Source organism: Pelodiscus sinensis, chromosome 7 (assembly GCF_052426305.1).
Source record: "Pelodiscus sinensis isolate ZL-2025 chromosome 7, ASM5242630v1, whole genome shotgun sequence".
Taxonomy (NCBI): Eukaryota; Metazoa; Chordata; order Testudines; family Trionychidae; genus Pelodiscus; species Pelodiscus sinensis.
The window spans coordinates 56,908,578-56,926,784 of NC_143058.1; the positions used below are offsets into that span (position 1 = coordinate 56,908,578).

Consider the following 18,207-nt stretch of genomic DNA (forward strand, 5'->3'; position numbering starts at 1 on the left):
CAACGGTAGTATTGTTTTGATAATAAAAGTTTGTTTTCTTTTTTTAATTAATAAGTATTGGTTCATTTTTGTGTCCTAGAAGGTTTGTCTGTGTGTGTCTACCTGTCTGACAGAAGGGCAACTATCACAGGCTGCAGCTTGTGTTCTCTTTTCTCAAGCTCTTTTTGGGGGAAAGAGCTTGAGGTACCCTTGAGGTTTTAGGAAGGAGGTTTCCCAAGTGATCTCTTCCCTGGTTTTCTTGGAATGCTTGGGATAGTCCCCAAAATCTGGGTATTAGGATTGGGGGGGGGGGGGTTGTACCAAAGCCTGTAGAAATAAGGTTTTGGGGTACTTTTGCAGGCCCCCACTTCTGGATTTGTCATGTCAGAGTGAGGAACAGTCTTGACATGGTGGCAGAGCTGTGGGGTCATTTTGAGAACCTAGGATTTTAAAAGGACACAGGTTTTTCTTGAGAGTAGTTGAAAGCTTTGGAGGTTTCTTTTTTCTTTTGTTTTCTGTTGCTGCCCTGGGGAAAGGCGCACAGAAGGTTAAGCCAACACCAGACAAGTTTGTTTTTCTCTAGCTTTTTGGGCAACTGGATTGCTAGGCTAGAATAGGGCAGGGAAACAGCCCAGTGCATGCTTTTGCGGTCGGGCAAAGTGGCCCTACAACAACAAACCCTTTCCAAGTGACACCCTGAGGTAGAAACAGCCTCAAATCAAGGAAAGATGTCTAGCTCTAGGACAGATTCACCCCCCCCAAGGAGGGGTGACAGGAGCATGTTCCTGCAGGCCGACCTCTAACTAAGGAAGAGCTGGAGCTCTTACTATGACTGAAGCAACTATTTGTGAATAATTATAGAGATGGAGCAAATAGAGGCAGAGACGAGGCAAGCGGAAATAGAAGCACATTGCTGAAGTGAAGGCCATAGTGGAAATGCTGAAAGCTAAGCAGCTGAGCACTCCAACATCACCAACTAATTACCCTGCTCCCACAAATGTTCCAGTCATTGTTCAACACCCCAGGAAATTCCAGACACAGAGAATGGAAAAACAACAGAGACTGTATCCTCCTAGGAGTTCAGTGTACAACCGTGTGGGTATGAGGTGTGATTATGGCATGGCAGATTTGTGTAATTGGGCAGATATTTCAACCTACCCCCAAAGCATTTATGGATGCAAATCTTCTGTGTTACCTTTAGCTAGCAGGGTTTGTGAAAGGGATGAGTGTGATTCTGAGAAGTTGTCTGTGGCTAGTCAGTCCTACTATAACTTAGGGGAGAGCTTCTCTGAGGGTACGTCTACACTACAGCGCTAATTCGAACTAACTTAGTTCGAATTAGTTAATTTGAACTAAGCTAATTCGAACTAACGCGTCTAGAACTAAAAACTAGTTCGAATTAGCGTTTTGCTAATTAGAACTAGCATGTCCACATTGAGTGGACCCTGAACAGGGCTTAAGGATGGCCGGAAGCAGTGCCGGCAAGGCATCAGAGGAGGACTTAGAGCATGGAGATGCTGTCTCAGGCTAGCCGAGGGCTGCGCTTAAAGGGACCCGACCCCCACCCCGGACAGACAGTTCTCAGGGGTGCCCTGCTTGAAAACCAGTCCTGGCTTGGAGTGCCCGGAGTGCCCACACTGGGCACATCACACCACTCGGCCATCAGACCGGCTGCACTTGCCGCAGGCTGCCATCTGGGGAGAGGGGGCAATTGGGGGGCTGCAGGAGTGCTTCCACCCCCAGAAGCCCGCAGAGCCAGCCCAGTCCTCCCCATCGGGGGCTCGTACCCCATTCCTCCCTCACCTCCTTCCACTTACCCCTCCCTAGCCCCCCTTCCTGATGTACAAAATAAAGATAACGTTTCTTCCAACATTGACTCTGTCTTTATTGAACAAAACTGGGGGAGACTGGGAAAAGGAGGTGGGAGAGGGGAAGAGAAAGGCTGGGAGAGGGGAGGGCAACTAACATGATCAGGGGTTGGGAACAGGTCCCAGATGAAGAGAGGCTACAGAGACTGGGACTGTTCAGCTTAGAAAAGAGGAGATGGAGCGGGGACAGGATAGAGGTCTCTAAAAGCAGGGGTTGGGTGGAGAGGGTGCATTCAGAAAAGTTCTTCATGAGTTCCCCTAAAGAAGGACTAGAGGACACCAAAGGAAAGGAATGGGTAGCAGGCTTCAAACTAGTAAGAGAAAGTTGTTGTTCACAAAGCAAATAGTTAACTTGTGGAACTCCTTGCTGCAGGAGGCTGTGAAGGCTACAACTAGAACAGAGTTTAAAGGGAAGTGAGATCAAGTCATGGAGGTTGGGTCCATGGAGTAATCTTAGCCAGGGGGTAGGAGTGGTGTCCCTGCCTTGTGGAAGACTGGAGAGGGATGGCACGAGACAAATGGCTTGGTCACTGTCTTCGGTCCATCCCCTCCAGGGTCCCTAGGGTTGGCCGCTGTCGGCAGACAGGCTACTGGGCTAGATGGACCTTTGGTCTGACCCAGGACGGCCATTGTAAGCTCAGGGCTCAGGGTCGGGGGTCTCAGTGGACCCCCTTGATTATCATGCACACCTGCTCCTGGGTGGCCAGGCTGGCAGCTCTCCTGCCCTAGCCGGCCACTTTCCTGTGCCTAGTGCGGAGATCGTGGACAAGATCCACGATGTCCACACTAGCCCAGGAAGGTGCCCGCCTCTTGCGGTCCCGGGCAAGCTCCCGGGAGCTGCCAGCCTGGTCCCGGGAAGAGGGGGTGGGCTGGGGGACATCGGGTGGGTGGCTCTGTGCCGTGCCAGGTGCAGGGTCTGCTGGCTGGGTGCTGGCAGGCTTGCACCTGGCACGGGCACCATACCCAGCCCGTGCCCCTTTAAGGGGTCCAAGGCCAGGAGGGGGGCAATAGAGTTTCCCTGGTGTTGGCCAGAGTGGCCACCAGGGAAACCTGGGGAGGGCTAGCCTCCCACTAATTCGAATTAAGGGGCTACACACCCCTTAATTCGAACTAGTAAGTTCGAACTAGGCTTAATCCTCATAAAATGAGGTTTTCCTAGTTCGAACTAAGCGCTCCGCTAGTTCGATTCAAATTCGAACTTGCGGAGCGCTAGCGTAGCGCCTATGAATGTTAGTTTGAACTAACGTCCGTTAGTTCGAACTAACATTGTAGTGTAGACATACCCTGACTGTTTGCCTGAGGGAGATGGCTGTTTGTCTATGCAGGGGAGCTGTATGTTTGAGTAAGATTTCTGCATGTCTGCCTGATGCCTTAGAGGTGAGGTCTTGGTGTAGGGGACGGCCTGAGTGCTGAGACAACAGATGAAGCAGAAGTGGGAGGAATTGAGTAATTGAGGAATGCACAGTCATCCTGAGGAGATAAGGATACCAAGTTTGGCAAGAACATGCAGGGGTTATTAGAATTACTGTTTACCCATCTAGTCTGATCTCAGATCTACCAGGTTCAAAAGACGGAAGAGAGGGAATGCACAAAGAAAGGGGGTGTTCCACTTGAGGAAGAATGCTTCACCTAATGCAGTGGTTCTCAAACTTTTCCGCATCACACCCCCTTTTTGATTTTTGAGAAACCCTCAGGCCCCGCCTCCCAAAAAAATAGCAGCAAAACTTGAGGTGGGATTGACGGGGGGTGTGGTGGGTCGCCTTGCGCCTCCCATGGAATTTCTTCATGCTCCCAGGGGGCACGCCGCCCCCGCCTCCCCCCCCCCCTCGTCCCCCCCGTTTGGGAACCCATGACCTAATGACTGTCTGTGAAGGCCTGCCCTGGAGTAGAATTGTGAGTATTTGGCACTCTGGGTGGTTGCAAAGAGGTTTATTTTGGGCAACTCCCACTGTTGGAAAATGTATAGGGGGATTGTGCTGAGCTCCCACTCTCAGTCCTGAGAAAATTTTCAGCTAAAGGCATCCACTATGGCATTCTGACACAGGTAGGTAAACTACGGTGATGTGGATATCGTGTCTAATGCACCATCGCCAGAGTTGTATGGCTTCCACAGAAAGGGGATATGAACATGCTTACCTCACTTGTCTGTACAATACAGACATGCATGTGGTTCATGGCTGGTCTGTATAATACATAGCTTGCATGTGGTTTGTGTTCAGTACTTTTACTGAAAATAGTCTTTGCCAATAGTAAATCTGAGAAATCTGTAGTGTGGGGGATGCATTTGTTATATGAAAATCCTTGAGGTTGAGGGCTAAGAACCAATCCCCTCTTTCTAATGCTGGGATTATTGTGCCTAGTGTGACCATCTTGAATTATTGCGTTTTGACAAACTTGAGTCCCCTGAGGTTGAGTATTGGTCTCCATTCACTGCACTTTGTGAGACAGTAGTGGGAATAAAACCTTCATCCCTTGTTCGTGTTGGTTCAGGCTCTCTTGCTCCCAGTTGCACAAGGATTAGGAGGGTTGGTTGCATGGCATCAGCTAACTGCCTTGAATAGTGTGAGGCAGGGACCGTGCACATGTGACCTAACCAGGCACTGCTACCAAAAGTCTGACTATGAGCACAGGAGTGCCCAGACACCTAAAGTGAAGCACACAAAGAATACAAGATGCCAAGTTGAAGGTTACACTAGGTCCCAAGTTAGTTCTGTAGATGTTGAATTTGAATGTACTCTCAAATCACTTTAGTATGACATGTACCACTATTTGAGAAACAGTGTGACATGTAGTCCGAGAGATCCATATGCTTAAATCTCTGCTATTTATCCTATCTTCATCATCCAACAGAGGCAAGTAAGTCTTCCATTATGCCGACAATATTGTATTGTCACCATTTGTTTCAGAATACCCAGTCATCTGATAAAAAATGCTACCTAAATAGCTTTACAAATGCAGGTGGTGAGTATTCATAGGAAAAAAACCAGAGCTGGCGGTGAGCAGATAAGATAAATGGATATGGTACCCTTTTTCACTACATTATCTTACACAGCTCTTGGTACCACAGAGAGAGCTCATCATATGAAGAGATTCACTACTCAAAGTTGGGTGTTACTGCTTAAGCAACTGTGGGAATAAAAACGCAAAACAGAGTGAAATACTCCTCAATGCATTAATTTTCGATGGAGAGCTACAATGTCACGCTTATTTTCATTATACTATTAGGAAATAGCCTCAATATTGGTAGGTTTTTTTTCCCCACTTTGAGAGCGCAAAGCTCATAGGTTTGTGCAATTTCCAACTGTATTTGCTTTAAAAAAGTTGGCTTTGTTTTTAAGAAAATCCTGGAACTCAATTATGGAAACCAGTGAGGCCATCTAAATCTTTCCCAGGCCATTGCAAGAGAGCTCGCTTCCTCCAGGACATTTAGTTTTGGCCAGTCTACTTCAGTGTTGTTTATTTTACTTCTACACAATTAATAGAAGTACTGGCTTACATTTAACGTACATGGGACATTTTGGTCTGCTGCTTTTAACTGAATAGAATTTTGACCTCAGTTCTTCCAACTTTTAAAAGCTGAAAGCCATTCTGATAGCTCAATAGGAAGCACAAAAAATTCCCTAACTCCCATCTTCAGACCTCAGTTTGAAAACCTCCTTTGCAGTGAGCTGGTATCTTTATTTTGAAATCCTATTATCTCCTAAGGGTTTCAGACATAGAAAATGTACTAAGGGATATGGTGGATACACTATCCAAGTCTTTTCCTTAAGATTGGTGGTCTATGATGTATTCTACTTCATCCACAATTAGATGAGATTAAGGAATGACTAGGGGAAATTGTACAACCTGTGCAGTGTGAAGGTAAGACTAGACAATAAGGACCCTTCCAATCTTAAAAAAGAAAAAAAAAAGAAATAAAATCTATGCATTTTTCTAGGTACTTCTCTAAGTTTATTACAAGTTGATTGACTTTACCTCAGTAGGATTTAAATAACCACTCAGCTTAGACAGGAAAGGTAGTGAAGAGTATATAAAGGCTATACTTCCTATTTTAATATGGACTTTGACTCCAGAGCATGTGGATTATTCACAAACTTGACTTTCCTTTAAAAGACTGCAGAAAGGTACTCACTATGCATGTTAGCATTTATATAGCTAGGGACGCAAGCCAACAGGCAACTCAGAGAGAAAGGAAAGGAGTGAGGGAAATTATTACACTTCCACAGTCAGTGAACATAAGAACATAAGAACGGCCGTACTGGGTCAGACCAAAGGTCCATCTAGCCCAGTATCCTGTCTACCGACAGTGGCCAGCACCAGGTGCCCCAGAGAGGGTGGACCGAAGACAATGATCAAGCGATTTGTCTCCTGCCATCCCTCTCCAACCTCTGACAAACAGAGGCCAAGGACACCATTTTATCCCCTGGATAATAGCCTTTTATGGACCTAACCTCCATGAATTTATCCAGCTTCTCTTTAAACTCTATTATAGTCCTAGCCTTCACAGCCTCCTCTGGCAAGGAGTTCCACAGGTTGACAACACGCTGTGTGAAGAAGAACTTCCTTTTATTAGTTTTAAACCTGCTACCCATTAATTTCATTTGGGGTCCTCTAGTTCTTCTATTATGGGAACTAATAAATAACTTTTCTTTATCAGCCCTCACCACACCACTCATGATTTTATAGACCTCTATCATATCCCCCCTCAGTCTCCTCTTTTCTAAACTGAAAAGTCCCAGTCTCTTTAGCCTCTCCTCATATGGGACCCTTTCCAAACCCCTAATCCTTTTAGTTGCCCTTTTCTGAACCCTTTCCAAGGCCAAAATATCTTTGAGGTGAGGAGACCATATCTGTACACAGTATTCAAGATGTGGGCGTACCATAGTTTTATACAGGGGCAGTAAGATATTCTGGGTCTTATTTTCTATCCCTTTCCTAATAATTCCTAGCATCCTATTTGCCTTTTTGACCGTCGCTGCACTCTGAGTGGAAGTTTTCAGAGAACTGTCCATGATAACTCCAAGATCTCTTTCCTGATTTCTTGTAGCCAAATTAGCCCCCATCATACTGTACGTATAGTTGGGGTTATTTTTCCCAATGTGCACACTTATCCACATTAAATTTGATTTGCCATGTTGTTGCCCAATCATTCACTTTACACTTATCCACATTAAATTTGATTTGCCATGTTGTTGCCCAATCATTCAGTTTGGTGAGATCTTCTTGGAGTCCCTCACAGTCTGCTTCTGTCTTGACTATCCTAAACAGTTTGGTATCATCTGCAAACTTTACTACCTCACTGCTTACCCCTTTTTCCAGATCATTTATGAATAAGTTGAAAAGGATTGGTCCCAGGACTGACCCTTGGGGTACACCACTAGTTACCCCTCTCCAATCTGAAAATTTACCATTTATTCCTACCCTTTGTTTCCTGTCTTTTAACCAGTTCTCAATCCAAGAAAGGACCTTCCCTCTTATCCCATGGCCATGTAATTTACACAAGAGCCTTTGGTGAGGGACCTTGTCAAAGGCTTTCTGAAAATCCAAGTATACTATATCTACTGGATCCCCCTTGTCCGCATGTTCGTTAACCCCTTCAAAGAACTCTAATAGATTAGTAAGACAGTGTGCTCATACTTCAGCAAATCCTCATGACATGTACCTTTGTTAAGTTGGGTGGATCAGGTAAATATCTGAATGGCATAAAAAAAAAAACAAATGGCCAGCACCATTTTTTGTTTTATTCTGTAACAGACTAATTTGGCTACCCCCTGAAGCTTCTGAATGGTGTCATTCACCCACATAAATCTCCAAATACACTAGACACAAATATGGCTCTATCTCCAAGGAAGCCTTCAGAAGTTACTGTGAACAGCCAGCACATAGTTCTGGGCTGGACAAGATGTGGCCCGGGGGACCGGATGCGGCCTAACGCTTTGACCTGGCCCACAGATTGCATCTGGCCACTTTCTATTTAGATCCTGCTGTTTGTGCCACTGATTTTCCAGGCATTGGTTCAGGCAGGATCCTATTTAAACGGCTCATCGCTTCTGATCATGGCACTACCCGGCAGGGGTTGGAGCCCTTTAAATAGCTGCAGCAACCCCAGACAATGTGGTGGTGGCGGGGCTGGAAGCTGCGAGCCTCCTAATGTGTTTTTTATTCAAAGCCTCCAGCCGCAGACAACTCTAAGGGGAGGCTACTCTCCTAGCCCTGTCCTTTCTGACCTAGACCTCACTGCTCCCGGGATGGAGTTGGCCCATGACCATGTACCAAAATTCATTAAGTGCCCGCCCTGCAAAAATTATTGCCCATCCCTGACATAGCTTGTTTCAAAGGAAGAGACAGAAGGTGTGACAAATAAAAAACAGATATGGTACTATGGTGTTAAGAGACAAAGTCCATGAAGTTACTGGTAAGTACTAGGAAAGAACAAGAGCAAAACTTACATACCAATGATCCCAACCACTAGCTCATTGCTAGTATCATCGCGGCCAACCAGCAGGGAATAGTCAATGATGAGGTGGCTGGAAAGAAAGTGGGAATCGCTGTGGATGGAAGCCCTCAGCACAGCCTTGCAGTGGGAGCGGATATACAAAGGGTTGTCCCGGACCATCTTCAAGAGATTTTCATCGAGCAGAACAATATCGCAGCTTTCCTTCCCAGTGTCTGTTTTCACATTTCTGTTCCGCAGAGAGCCCTTCAGGTCAAACACCTAGCAGGGGAAAAAGCATTTTGTTTCACTAGAATAAAGTCTGTTTTACTCACCCTTCTACTCTGTTAGAGATATCGGCGTATCAAATCTATGAACCATTTTACTAGGAGACCATGAAACGTCAAATATCTCAGTTAAATCAATTACTCCCAAGCTGGATATATGGGATTGGGTGGCAATGAATCAATGGACCTTGATGAAGATGTCAGTACACTACTTACAGCTTTTACTGTATTATGATTTAGACTTTAAAGATGACCTGATGTGATATTTTCTTTTAAAATGGTATATAAAAGAAAGCTAATTCTGCCACTTAGTGACAATAGGGAGGAGAAAACATTCCTGAAAGGGAGATTCTTACATGAAACAGATTGTGCTGTGGTTGAGAAGGCAAAAGGATCAATGTTAAAGTTATATCCAGTATTGTTTGCTGCAAAACACAACACTAAAGGCCATATAAGCCTGTTGAAAAGGCTTAGAAAACTGGTCCTGTCAACTTCCTAAGAGCTGTACTCCACCAGTGTAGCAAGAAGTTGTGACAGGGCGTTTGCCCTGCACTGGCCCTTTAAGGGCAAACCCCAGCCTGGAGCAGGGCCTGACAGGTTAGGCCCAGCTGAGGCTGCATTAGTGGATTAGGGCCCAGCTAGGAGATATATAAGAGCATGGGCGGCTGCTCTGGGGGAGGTTAGTGAGGGCCTGGCTGCTGGGGAAGCAGGAGGCTCCCTGGAGCTAGAGCAGGGCTGGGGAGGCAAGGCAGGGCTAGGGCAGCGCTAGCCCCACAGACCCCCAGACTGCAGGGCCTGTATAACAGCCTGGTGGAGAAACAACTACCCCCAGAAGGGGGGCTCAGAGACTGACTTGGGCACTGCCGGAGGGCAGTGGGGTGAAGAGGACGACGCGACCTGGAAGAGAGAGGGGAAACCCCACCAGAGGGAAGGTACTCTGCCAGCAGAAGGAGCTGATTCCGGAGGCAGACGGCAGAACCCCGCTACGGTGGTGAGTGAACCCCCTCACAGATGGTGGAAAACATGGGTAGAGCCCTGAACCCCTAGACAAAAAGGGGGGTGTGCAAAAAAACCCGCACAAAACGGCGGTAAACCCCAAGAGGGGCGGAGGGCGCCTCCTTGGTGTGAAGGGGAGGAGAGCCAGGACCATGGACCCCGCCTAGATATTTGACTGGCTCACAGAGCAACAAAAACAGCAGCACCACCACCAAATTCAGTTGTAGCAGCAGCTGGCTGCGGAAAGCCAGGAACAGCAAAGACAGCTGGTTAGGGAGATAACCCAGCAGCAAGAAAGATGGGTGCATCACGGGATAGGGCGAGGGACGAGTGTTGGACCGCTGGGGGATGGAAGCAAGGGACCGGGGCCCCTGGATGACCCAGAAGCGTACCTGGTCACTGTCGAGAGGGTAGCGCAAGCTGCACGCTGGCCAGAGGAATATTGGGCCACCCTCTTGGCCCCTTATCTTACAGGGCCTGCGCAGCTCGCGTATAGGAGCTTGACAGCCCAGGACGCCCTAAAATATTATAAAGCCAAAGAAGCGATACTAGACCAGATAGGAGTGACTCCAGAAACCTATCGGCAGAGGTTCCGGAGTGAACGATATTCTCATGGGGCGCGACCGAGAGCCGTGGCCCAGAAACTAAGGGAACTGGCCTGGCAATGGCTGGAACCAGACAAATGGGATAGCCCCCAGATAGCGGATGTTGTGGTCCTGGAACAGTTCCTGCAAATCCTCCCCCCAGGGGCCCAGCAATGGGTACGCCAACATTGCCCCCAAACGCTGGCTGATGCGGTCACTGTAATGGAAAATTATATGGCAGCCAAGCCCCCGGGAGGACCGATGAGACGTGATAGAGAGGCCTGAGTGGAGCGACCCTTAAGGGGCAGAGGGAAGCCAGAAAGGGGAGCAAAGGAACCGAGGCCCGCGGGGGCCAGGGGCGAGGATGGACGAGGAGGCCACCAGAGGCCGAAAAGGAAGGCCTTCCCGGGAACCACGGAATAGGAGGGATCCGGGAGGAGACAGTCGGAGAGGGAGTGGCCGAAGGGAGGTCCGCCCATAACCGCTGCTACGAGTGTGGACAGGAGGGGCACTTCATGGACTACTCCTTTGGGCAAGGGGTACCCTTGGGGGTGTCCCCTCACTCCACTCGAGGAGCTACAGTAACCACCCAAGTACTGGTGGAGGGAGTCCCAGTTCAGGCGTTGGTAGACTCGGGTTGCGGGCAGACAATGGTCCGTGAGGAGTTGGTCCCGAACCCCGAGCCCGCCGGGACCACAATGTGGGTGAGGTGTATCCATGGGGATGTACGGCCCTACACCACGGCTTGGGTACGGCTGCAGAGTGAGGGAGAAGAAGGCATCTGCCAGGTAGCGCTGGCTCCCCAGCTCGCCTACCCAGTGGTCCTGGGACGGGATTGGCCGGGCTTTCGCCGGATTTTACAGGCATGGAACCAACCAGACCCGGACCCGCAGAGAGAGGGGCTGGAGGCAACAGAAACTGAGCCCGACTGGGTCACTGAGCATGACTTCCTTGACGAACAAAGAAATGACCCCACACTGGTACGAGCCTGGGAGCAAGCCCGAGGAGGGGAGGAAGGCGGTGTGCCGAATCAACAAGAGACATACTTTAAAGTACGGGGGGATCGCCTGTATTGCGTAGCCCGAGAAACCGAGGTGTTGGGGGTGGTCTGGCAGTTGCTAGTACCACACCGCTACCAGAATAAGGTACTGGAGCTGGCCCATGCGAACCCCTGGTCCGGGCATCTCGGCCAGGAAAAGACTCTACAGCGAATCATGCAACGGTTTTTCTGGCCGGGGATATGCAGATGTTCTGTGATTCATGCCCCACCTGCCAGCGCATGCGCCTACAGCTATGCCCCAAGGCCCCACTGGTGCCCCTCCCAGTAGTAGGCGTCCCCTTCGATAGGGTGGGCCTGAACCTGGTAGGACCAGTGGAAAAATTCTCGACCGGGTTCCAATATATCATGGTCCTGGTGGACTATGCAACCCGTTACCCAGAGGCCGTGCCACTAAGGAACACCACCGCAGCCACGATAGCAGGGGAACTAATCAAAATATTCGCCCGGGTGGGAATTCCCAAAGAGATCCTAACGGATCAAGGGACTAACATGACATCCCGCTTGATCCAAGAGTTGTGCAGGTTACTATGAGTAAAAATTTTGCGGACTTCGGTCTACCACCCCCAGATGGATGGGGTGGTAGAGAGATTTAACCGGACCCTGAAAGAAATGCTAAAATGATTTCTAGATGAGGAACCCCGCGACTGGGATAAAGCCCTGCCGGCCCTGTTATTCGCCATCAGAGAGGTGTCGCACGCTTCGACCGGGTTTTCGCCGTTCGAACTGCTGTACGGATGACAGCCACGAGGCATCTTAGACCTGGTCAAGAAAGCCTGGGAAGAGCAGGAGTCCAGAGTCCAGGGGACCGTAAACTATGTCCTAAAGTTAAGAGAGGCTGAAGAGGCTCGGTGAGTTCGCGGAAAGGAATCTGCAGCAGGCTCAAGACCGCCAGGAGCAAGTGTACAACCAGGGCGCTGGCGTCCCCAGGAAGAGGCGCCAGCTTTAAAAGAGAGCCCCCGCTGGAGGCGTGGAGGACTGAACATGGCCAGAGATGGCCGAGACTGGGACCAGGACAGACGGAGCAGTGGAGGCACCGACAGGGGAGTGTAGCAGCCCGGCTAGGAGAGGTGAGCTCTCCCTTCTCCCTTCCCCGCCCCGGGGGAAAATGGACAAAGACTAACCGAGATGGAGGAAGCAGTCCAGGACAGGCCCGGGGACCGGTGAGTTGCAGCCATGGCCCCCCCGGTCGGGCAGCGCATCTAGGATGCCTACCCTTAGGGTCCTGGGCTGGGACCTGGAGAGTGGGAGGGCCCAGGTCCCCCTCCGGCTCGGAGAACCCCTATAAAGACTGACAGTGCAGTTGCAACCGGCGGCTAAAGGCCCTCCCGGGAGAGATACTTAAGGGGGAGGGTCTGTGACAGGGCACTTGCCCTGCACTGGCCCTTTAAGGGCAAACCCCAGCCTGGAGCAGGGCCTGACAGGTTAGCCCCAGCTGAGGCTGCATTAGTGGATTAGGGCCCAGCAGGGAGCTATATAAGAACATGGGCGGCTGCTCTGGGGGAGGGCCTGGCTGCTGGGGAAGCAGGAGGCTCCCTGGAGCTAGAGCAGGGCTGGGGAGGCAAGGCAGGGCTAGGGGAGCACTAGCCAAACAGACCCCCAGACTGCAGGGCCTGTATAACGGCCTGGTGGAGAAACAACTACCCCTGGAAGGGGGGCTCAGTCTGACTTGGGCATTGCCGGAGGGCAGTGGGGTGAAGAGGATGATGCCGCCTGGAGGAGAGAGGGAAAACCCCACCAGAGGGAAGGTACTCTGCCAGCAGGAGGAGCTGATTCCGGAGGCAGATGGCAGACCCCCGCTACGGTGGTGAGTGAACCCCCTCACAGAAGTTAAGCTCAAATATACAAGGTCCTTTATGCTCTCAGGGGCAGCAAGTCACATATACCTTTAAGCCATTACAGACACAGCAAGCACTACAACATGCTTAAACCGCCATCTAATTTCTTCAAATTAAAGTCTCCAAATTTAGGCAAACGATCAAGATAGTGGGTTAACAATAAATCTTTTCTGACGTTCTTCTACATCAAATTTCAAGTTGTATGTGATTTAGGCTCATGTTCTTTTAACATTCAAAAAATTGAGCTGTCCATGCAAACCTTACTGGTCACCACTGACATCCAACACTTCAAGGACAAATATAGGCTGTCTAATGGAAAAAGACTGCAATCTTAATCACGGCTATAGAAGACATTCAAAGCTGATACGTTATGCAAGTCAACATTTTCAGGGGTACAATGCTCCAGTAATGTAAGTAGCAGGTCTGCTGTACCTTTCTGCAAGGAAAAGCACTCCAGAAGATGCATCATAGTTATTCCTTACCTGAGACATTTTTCTGCCATAGAAAAGGTTTTCCATGACAAGAAGATCCAGCTTCTTTTCAGTATTGTTCTGAGAGTTCTTGTATCCAATCCGATACACTCCAAGAATTTTGGCCAGTGCTGTTGGTTTCTGATCAAGAGAACAAAGTGGTAACATTCCAACAGCTATTGTAGTAAGCATCACAACTTTGTGCATCAGGAATTTAATTTTTCACCTCAATGATTTAGAAATCCTGGTGAAATTTTTGCTCTTTAAATTAAAAAAAAAAACTTTTCCTATAAGACTGCCCATATACACAACCAATCCTCCCTGTTATATCCATCAGAGCCCCTCATTTTCATTGCTAGTAGCCTGAAAATAATTAATCACTTAAATAAAATGACATATTCCAAAAACTAGCTTATACAAGGCTCCTACCTTCTGCTGAACAGCATTAGTGATGTAAATGAAGTAATGTGGGGCAAAGTCAAGGAAGGACTGGACCTCCAGACGAGGCATCTGCTTCAAAATGAATCTGTCATCTGTTTCAACAGAGAAAGGCTCAGTAATTCCAATTATAAGGAAACAACATGTGAGGTTGAATGCCTTCTACATATAGAGAGACTATACATCCTTCAAGACTTTGTCTTCCTTTGTGTCACTTAACTGAAGTTTTCTTTTTAAACCTTGACAGCAGCAAATTGTGTCTGTTGGGACAGTTCAAGATCTTGGCTCTCAGGATAGAATTTAAAAAAAAAAGTCTTAACAGTGATTTGCCTTAACAGTGACAGCCAGAAAAGTGATTACAGGTTTTCTTTCAATTATATTAAAAACTGACATCTCTTAAAGTTTTATATTTCATAAGAACATAATCTCCTTGACCAGCTATTGTCAGAACTGCTGAAAAGTGGACACTGATGGCATTTTCTGTGTGCACTTTATGAAAGTCTGTCATCCAGTTGTGTTTTGAGATTTGCAACTGAGTTCTCCAATCCCCTCTTGCTGCACTTAATGATTCAGAAAACACCCCTTCCACGAGAAACTATTAAGATTTTATTTATTTCTTCCCCTTTCATAAATAATCCAGTTTTACCTTCTGTCACATAGAATGCAGCTCCTGACTTGCCTCCACGGGCCTGCCATGGCAGTGAGTGAGACAGGGAGTGGATGAAGTCCTCCTCGTTGCTCCTGAGGATCACATCACGCATCTTATGGAACTCTCCAGCATAATAAATTCGGCAGTAGAACTTGGCATTAGCATCTGAAAACTCTGAAGAGAGATGTGGAGGGAGAAGGTCCTTCATTAATTAGGAAGCTAGAAGGTTTTTAAGTCCTGGCTTGACAAAGCCCTAGCTGGAATGATTTAGTTGGGATTAGTCCTGCTTTTAGCAGAGGGTTGGACTCAATGACCCTATGAAGTGCAAAGCTGGTTTTCCCAAGAGAGATTGTAGTCAGTAATATTTTTCAGTTGTGTTTAACTCAGGGGTGGGCAATATTTTTTTTGGAGGGGGGGGGGGAGAAACCACTCCAAGAATTTGGAAAGTGGTTAAAGGCTGCACTCTTCCATGATGTTAATGGAGGTGGTGCAGGATCCTGGATGGAGACTGCATGAACGAGGTTGTGGGTGCAGAGGAGGATTCTGACCTGGAGTAGAGGTATAGAAGGAGGTACAGAGTCTGAGGGGGTTGTGACCTGGGATAGGAATTGGACTACAAGGACCTAGAGAGAGTATGGATGCAGAGGGTTTGGGTTGTGACCTGGGGCACGTGTGCAGGAGTGAGAGGAGGTTGGGTGGAGGAACAAAGGGAGGGAGTGAGGTGCCAGATGCAGGCCCTGGCCGAGAGGTACGCACCTTAGATAGCTCCCAGCCAGCAGTCCAGTGGGATCCAGGGGCAGGCTCCCTGCCTGCCATGCCCCCGCAGGCAGCTCAAAGTGGCCAGCTGTGGGGGGCATTGTGTATGCACAGTCTGGCACTTCAAGGGGTATCTTCCATGCAATGTCTGCATTTCAAGCACAGTTCAGGCAGCTCCCATTGGCCAGTTTCTGGCCAAAGGGTGTTGGAGAGGTTGTGCTGGGGTGGGGGCAGTGTGTGAAGCTCCCTTTCCCTGGGGTGCATGGCATTTAAACAGTGTGCAGGCACACAACAGGCAGGAAACCTTGGACAGGCTTCCTCTGGGCTGAAGGATGGTGGCAGGCTGGATTTTGCCTATCCCTGGGTTAAGTGCTTAGAAAGCTGGCTAGGTAGCAATTAAAAGGGAAAAGGATGGGTTTTGTTTTTATGTTAACACCCCCCCAAAGTTAGCCCGTGTTACATGCCAATGCTTGCTTCAGAACTACATATGAAGGTAATAAAGCTCTTGTAGGGCTCTTTTTGCAATTAACAACACTACTATTGCTTGAAGGACACTTGAATTTGTTAGTAAGATTGACATTGCACTGCAAACAGTCATTTTCCTGCTCAAGATGAACTGTCAACTCATCAGCTCCCAGTTTCATTAGGGAAATGCTCTGTTTTGTGAAGAGGGCAGTATGCCACCAGGAAATTCTCAATTAAGAGCTCCAAATTATCTCCTACTCACGAAGTTCCACATGGGGATTTGCTAACTGTTTCTTTTGTGCATCTCCTCCATCTGCTTCATCTGAAAAAGGCAAGAGAAACATTAACCAAGGCATGTACATTTAGCACCAAAAGCCACATTTTATAACAAGGTATGCTTAGTGCTGCATAGAAGTCACATTAAAGGAAGTTTGGGGTTTGCCAAAACATTTATTTTTATTAGCAACAGTAGTTCTAGAGCACCACTTGCCAAGATAATTAGATACTGCCTGAACAAGTTAAGATTCACAATCATACACAAATCATTTATTTTGCTAACTGAATTAACCTCAGTCTCACTGTTGAACAAGGTCATATTGGGCTTCAAATTGGGCTACAGAGATGAGATTCCACCTTAGTGTGCTATAAAAAACTGATGGTTACTAAAAGAATCCTGAAAGCACATTGTTAGTAGATACTGACAGAAATGCATTGTTCATTAAACTCCCTTCGGTACAGCTCTTGGTGCTACAGCCCTGAAGCCTTCACAAAGTTCACTTGTCTAGTACAGAGGGATGCTGGGCCTCGCAAGTGGAGCTCACTGAGTTTTCATGGGGTTTAGAGATCTAACACTTACTTCCCCTGGAATGGGTTGGAGTTTTGCTTGGTTTAGACAGACAGACTAGGTCCTGGGAGATGTGACGGTCCTAACGCATAACTAAGAAGAGCGCATACCTTGAGTATCTGCTCCTTGCCCCTCTGGACCTTCCTTGCCCATTTGTCCAACTTGGTAATAGGCACTATCTGCACCACGCAAAGTCTCTTTCTTCTGGGCAGACAGATCAGGGCTCTTCCCTCCCGTGCCACGGAAGAAGGATAGAACACCAGAAGCCTTTTTTGCTAAAGTGAGTGAGCAGAGGAAAGAGTGGAAACAGTTTCTACAGTCACTGCAACCCAGAAATGGTTATCGTAGAAATACTCTCAAGCTATCTTTCCAGCAGGAGGGGAAACCCCCATTCAACAGTAACCTATCTTCCAACTAATTTAAAGTATCTAGTTAGTTTTACAGAATGCTAATGCAGAATGCTTCAGAAGTCATTTGAGGAATTGCACATACCAACTGACTTGACTGCTTAATTGTTACATTTCAGAGGCAAAGTGCCCTGAGTGGATACAACATTTGTATCTGCAACGAGCTGCAGACATGTGCATTCATATTCACAGATGTGGATTTGCAGGACTCTACCAATACTTTAAAAAAGGCAAAGACAACTTGAAGCCGAAGAAAGCCTAACCTACACACCATGTCCCCATGCTCAAGATTTGATATATAACCAAGACCACAAGAGCCGTTTGGACTGTTACAATCATTGGTGACTTGGAAACTTTTCAACTGGGAAGTACAAATGGCATTTTACAACCTCCCCTCTTCTCCCAGTTTCAAAATATTCTAACCACTATCCTTAAAAAAATTAACCAAGAGCACAAGACAGTACTAGAATCAAAGATGGGAACATAACAGGAGTCCAGGGTACAAAAGCTCACAGCAGAATACTTAAGTCTGCTACACAAAAAAAGAACTGAGGGCATCTCTGTTTTTAGAAGAGCTGAGTACCAAGAGAACACCCCCAGTGAGGGACTAATTTTCAAGCCAATATCAGGAATGCAAAAAATGAATGTACCTCCCCTGAGTTATAACAAATTGGATTTGGTTTCCAAGTTATATTTTCCTATTTTTAAGTTAGTTGCCATCAAAGACTACACATAAGCTTATTTGAGCTAACAGTGATTAAATCAATGCTTGTCTATGATGTGGGTACAATTTCTCTAAAACAATCTTACGCAGTTCTGCTTCAGCTGTGCGGTTTGCCGGTCCCACATTAGTCTCAGGCAATCGGACTGGGCTGCTGTTCTTTGGGTTGTTGTCTGACATACTGAAAGGGAAAGACATTCGGAATTATTTATGACCAGACTATATTTTCTGTGACCTAGATACATTAATTGTTCATAGGGCACTATATTATCCTCAATTTTAGATGAGAAAATGGGACCTCAGTTATTGCTATGAGACAGCTGACTATATTGTAACTGGGGGGGGAGGGGTGATACCCTCTGGACACTGGTTGCTATTAGAAACTGCAGCACTTGGCAGCTCCGTAAGTGCACAC

At 47.6% G+C, this 18,207-nt stretch overlaps 1 protein-coding gene across 15 annotated transcripts in view; it reads right to left on the bottom strand.

Moving 5' to 3' along the window:
- PIKFYVE (phosphoinositide kinase, FYVE-type zinc finger containing) overlaps positions 1-18,207 on the bottom strand; it is a 188,419-nt gene that overhangs the window by 7,436 nt on the left and 162,776 nt on the right. For 14 of the 15 annotated variants that reach the window (XM_075933821.2, XM_075933817.2, XM_075933820.2 and 11 more), the window contains 7 exons: positions 17,882-17,973; positions 16,775-16,939; positions 16,083-16,142; positions 14,597-14,773; positions 13,942-14,045; positions 13,525-13,653; positions 8,301-8,562 (listed from right to left, as the gene is read on the bottom strand). In XM_075933821.2, coding sequence (XP_075789936.1) covers positions 8,301-8,562; positions 13,525-13,653; positions 13,942-14,045; positions 14,597-14,773; positions 16,083-16,142; positions 16,775-16,939; positions 17,882-17,973 — 989 coding nt within the window. Of the gene's footprint in view, positions 1-8,296; positions 8,563-13,524; positions 13,654-13,941; positions 14,046-14,596; positions 14,774-16,082; positions 16,143-16,774; positions 16,940-17,881; positions 17,974-18,207 lie in introns of all 15 variants that reach the window. The other variant, XM_075933815.2, reaches the window with a different exon arrangement.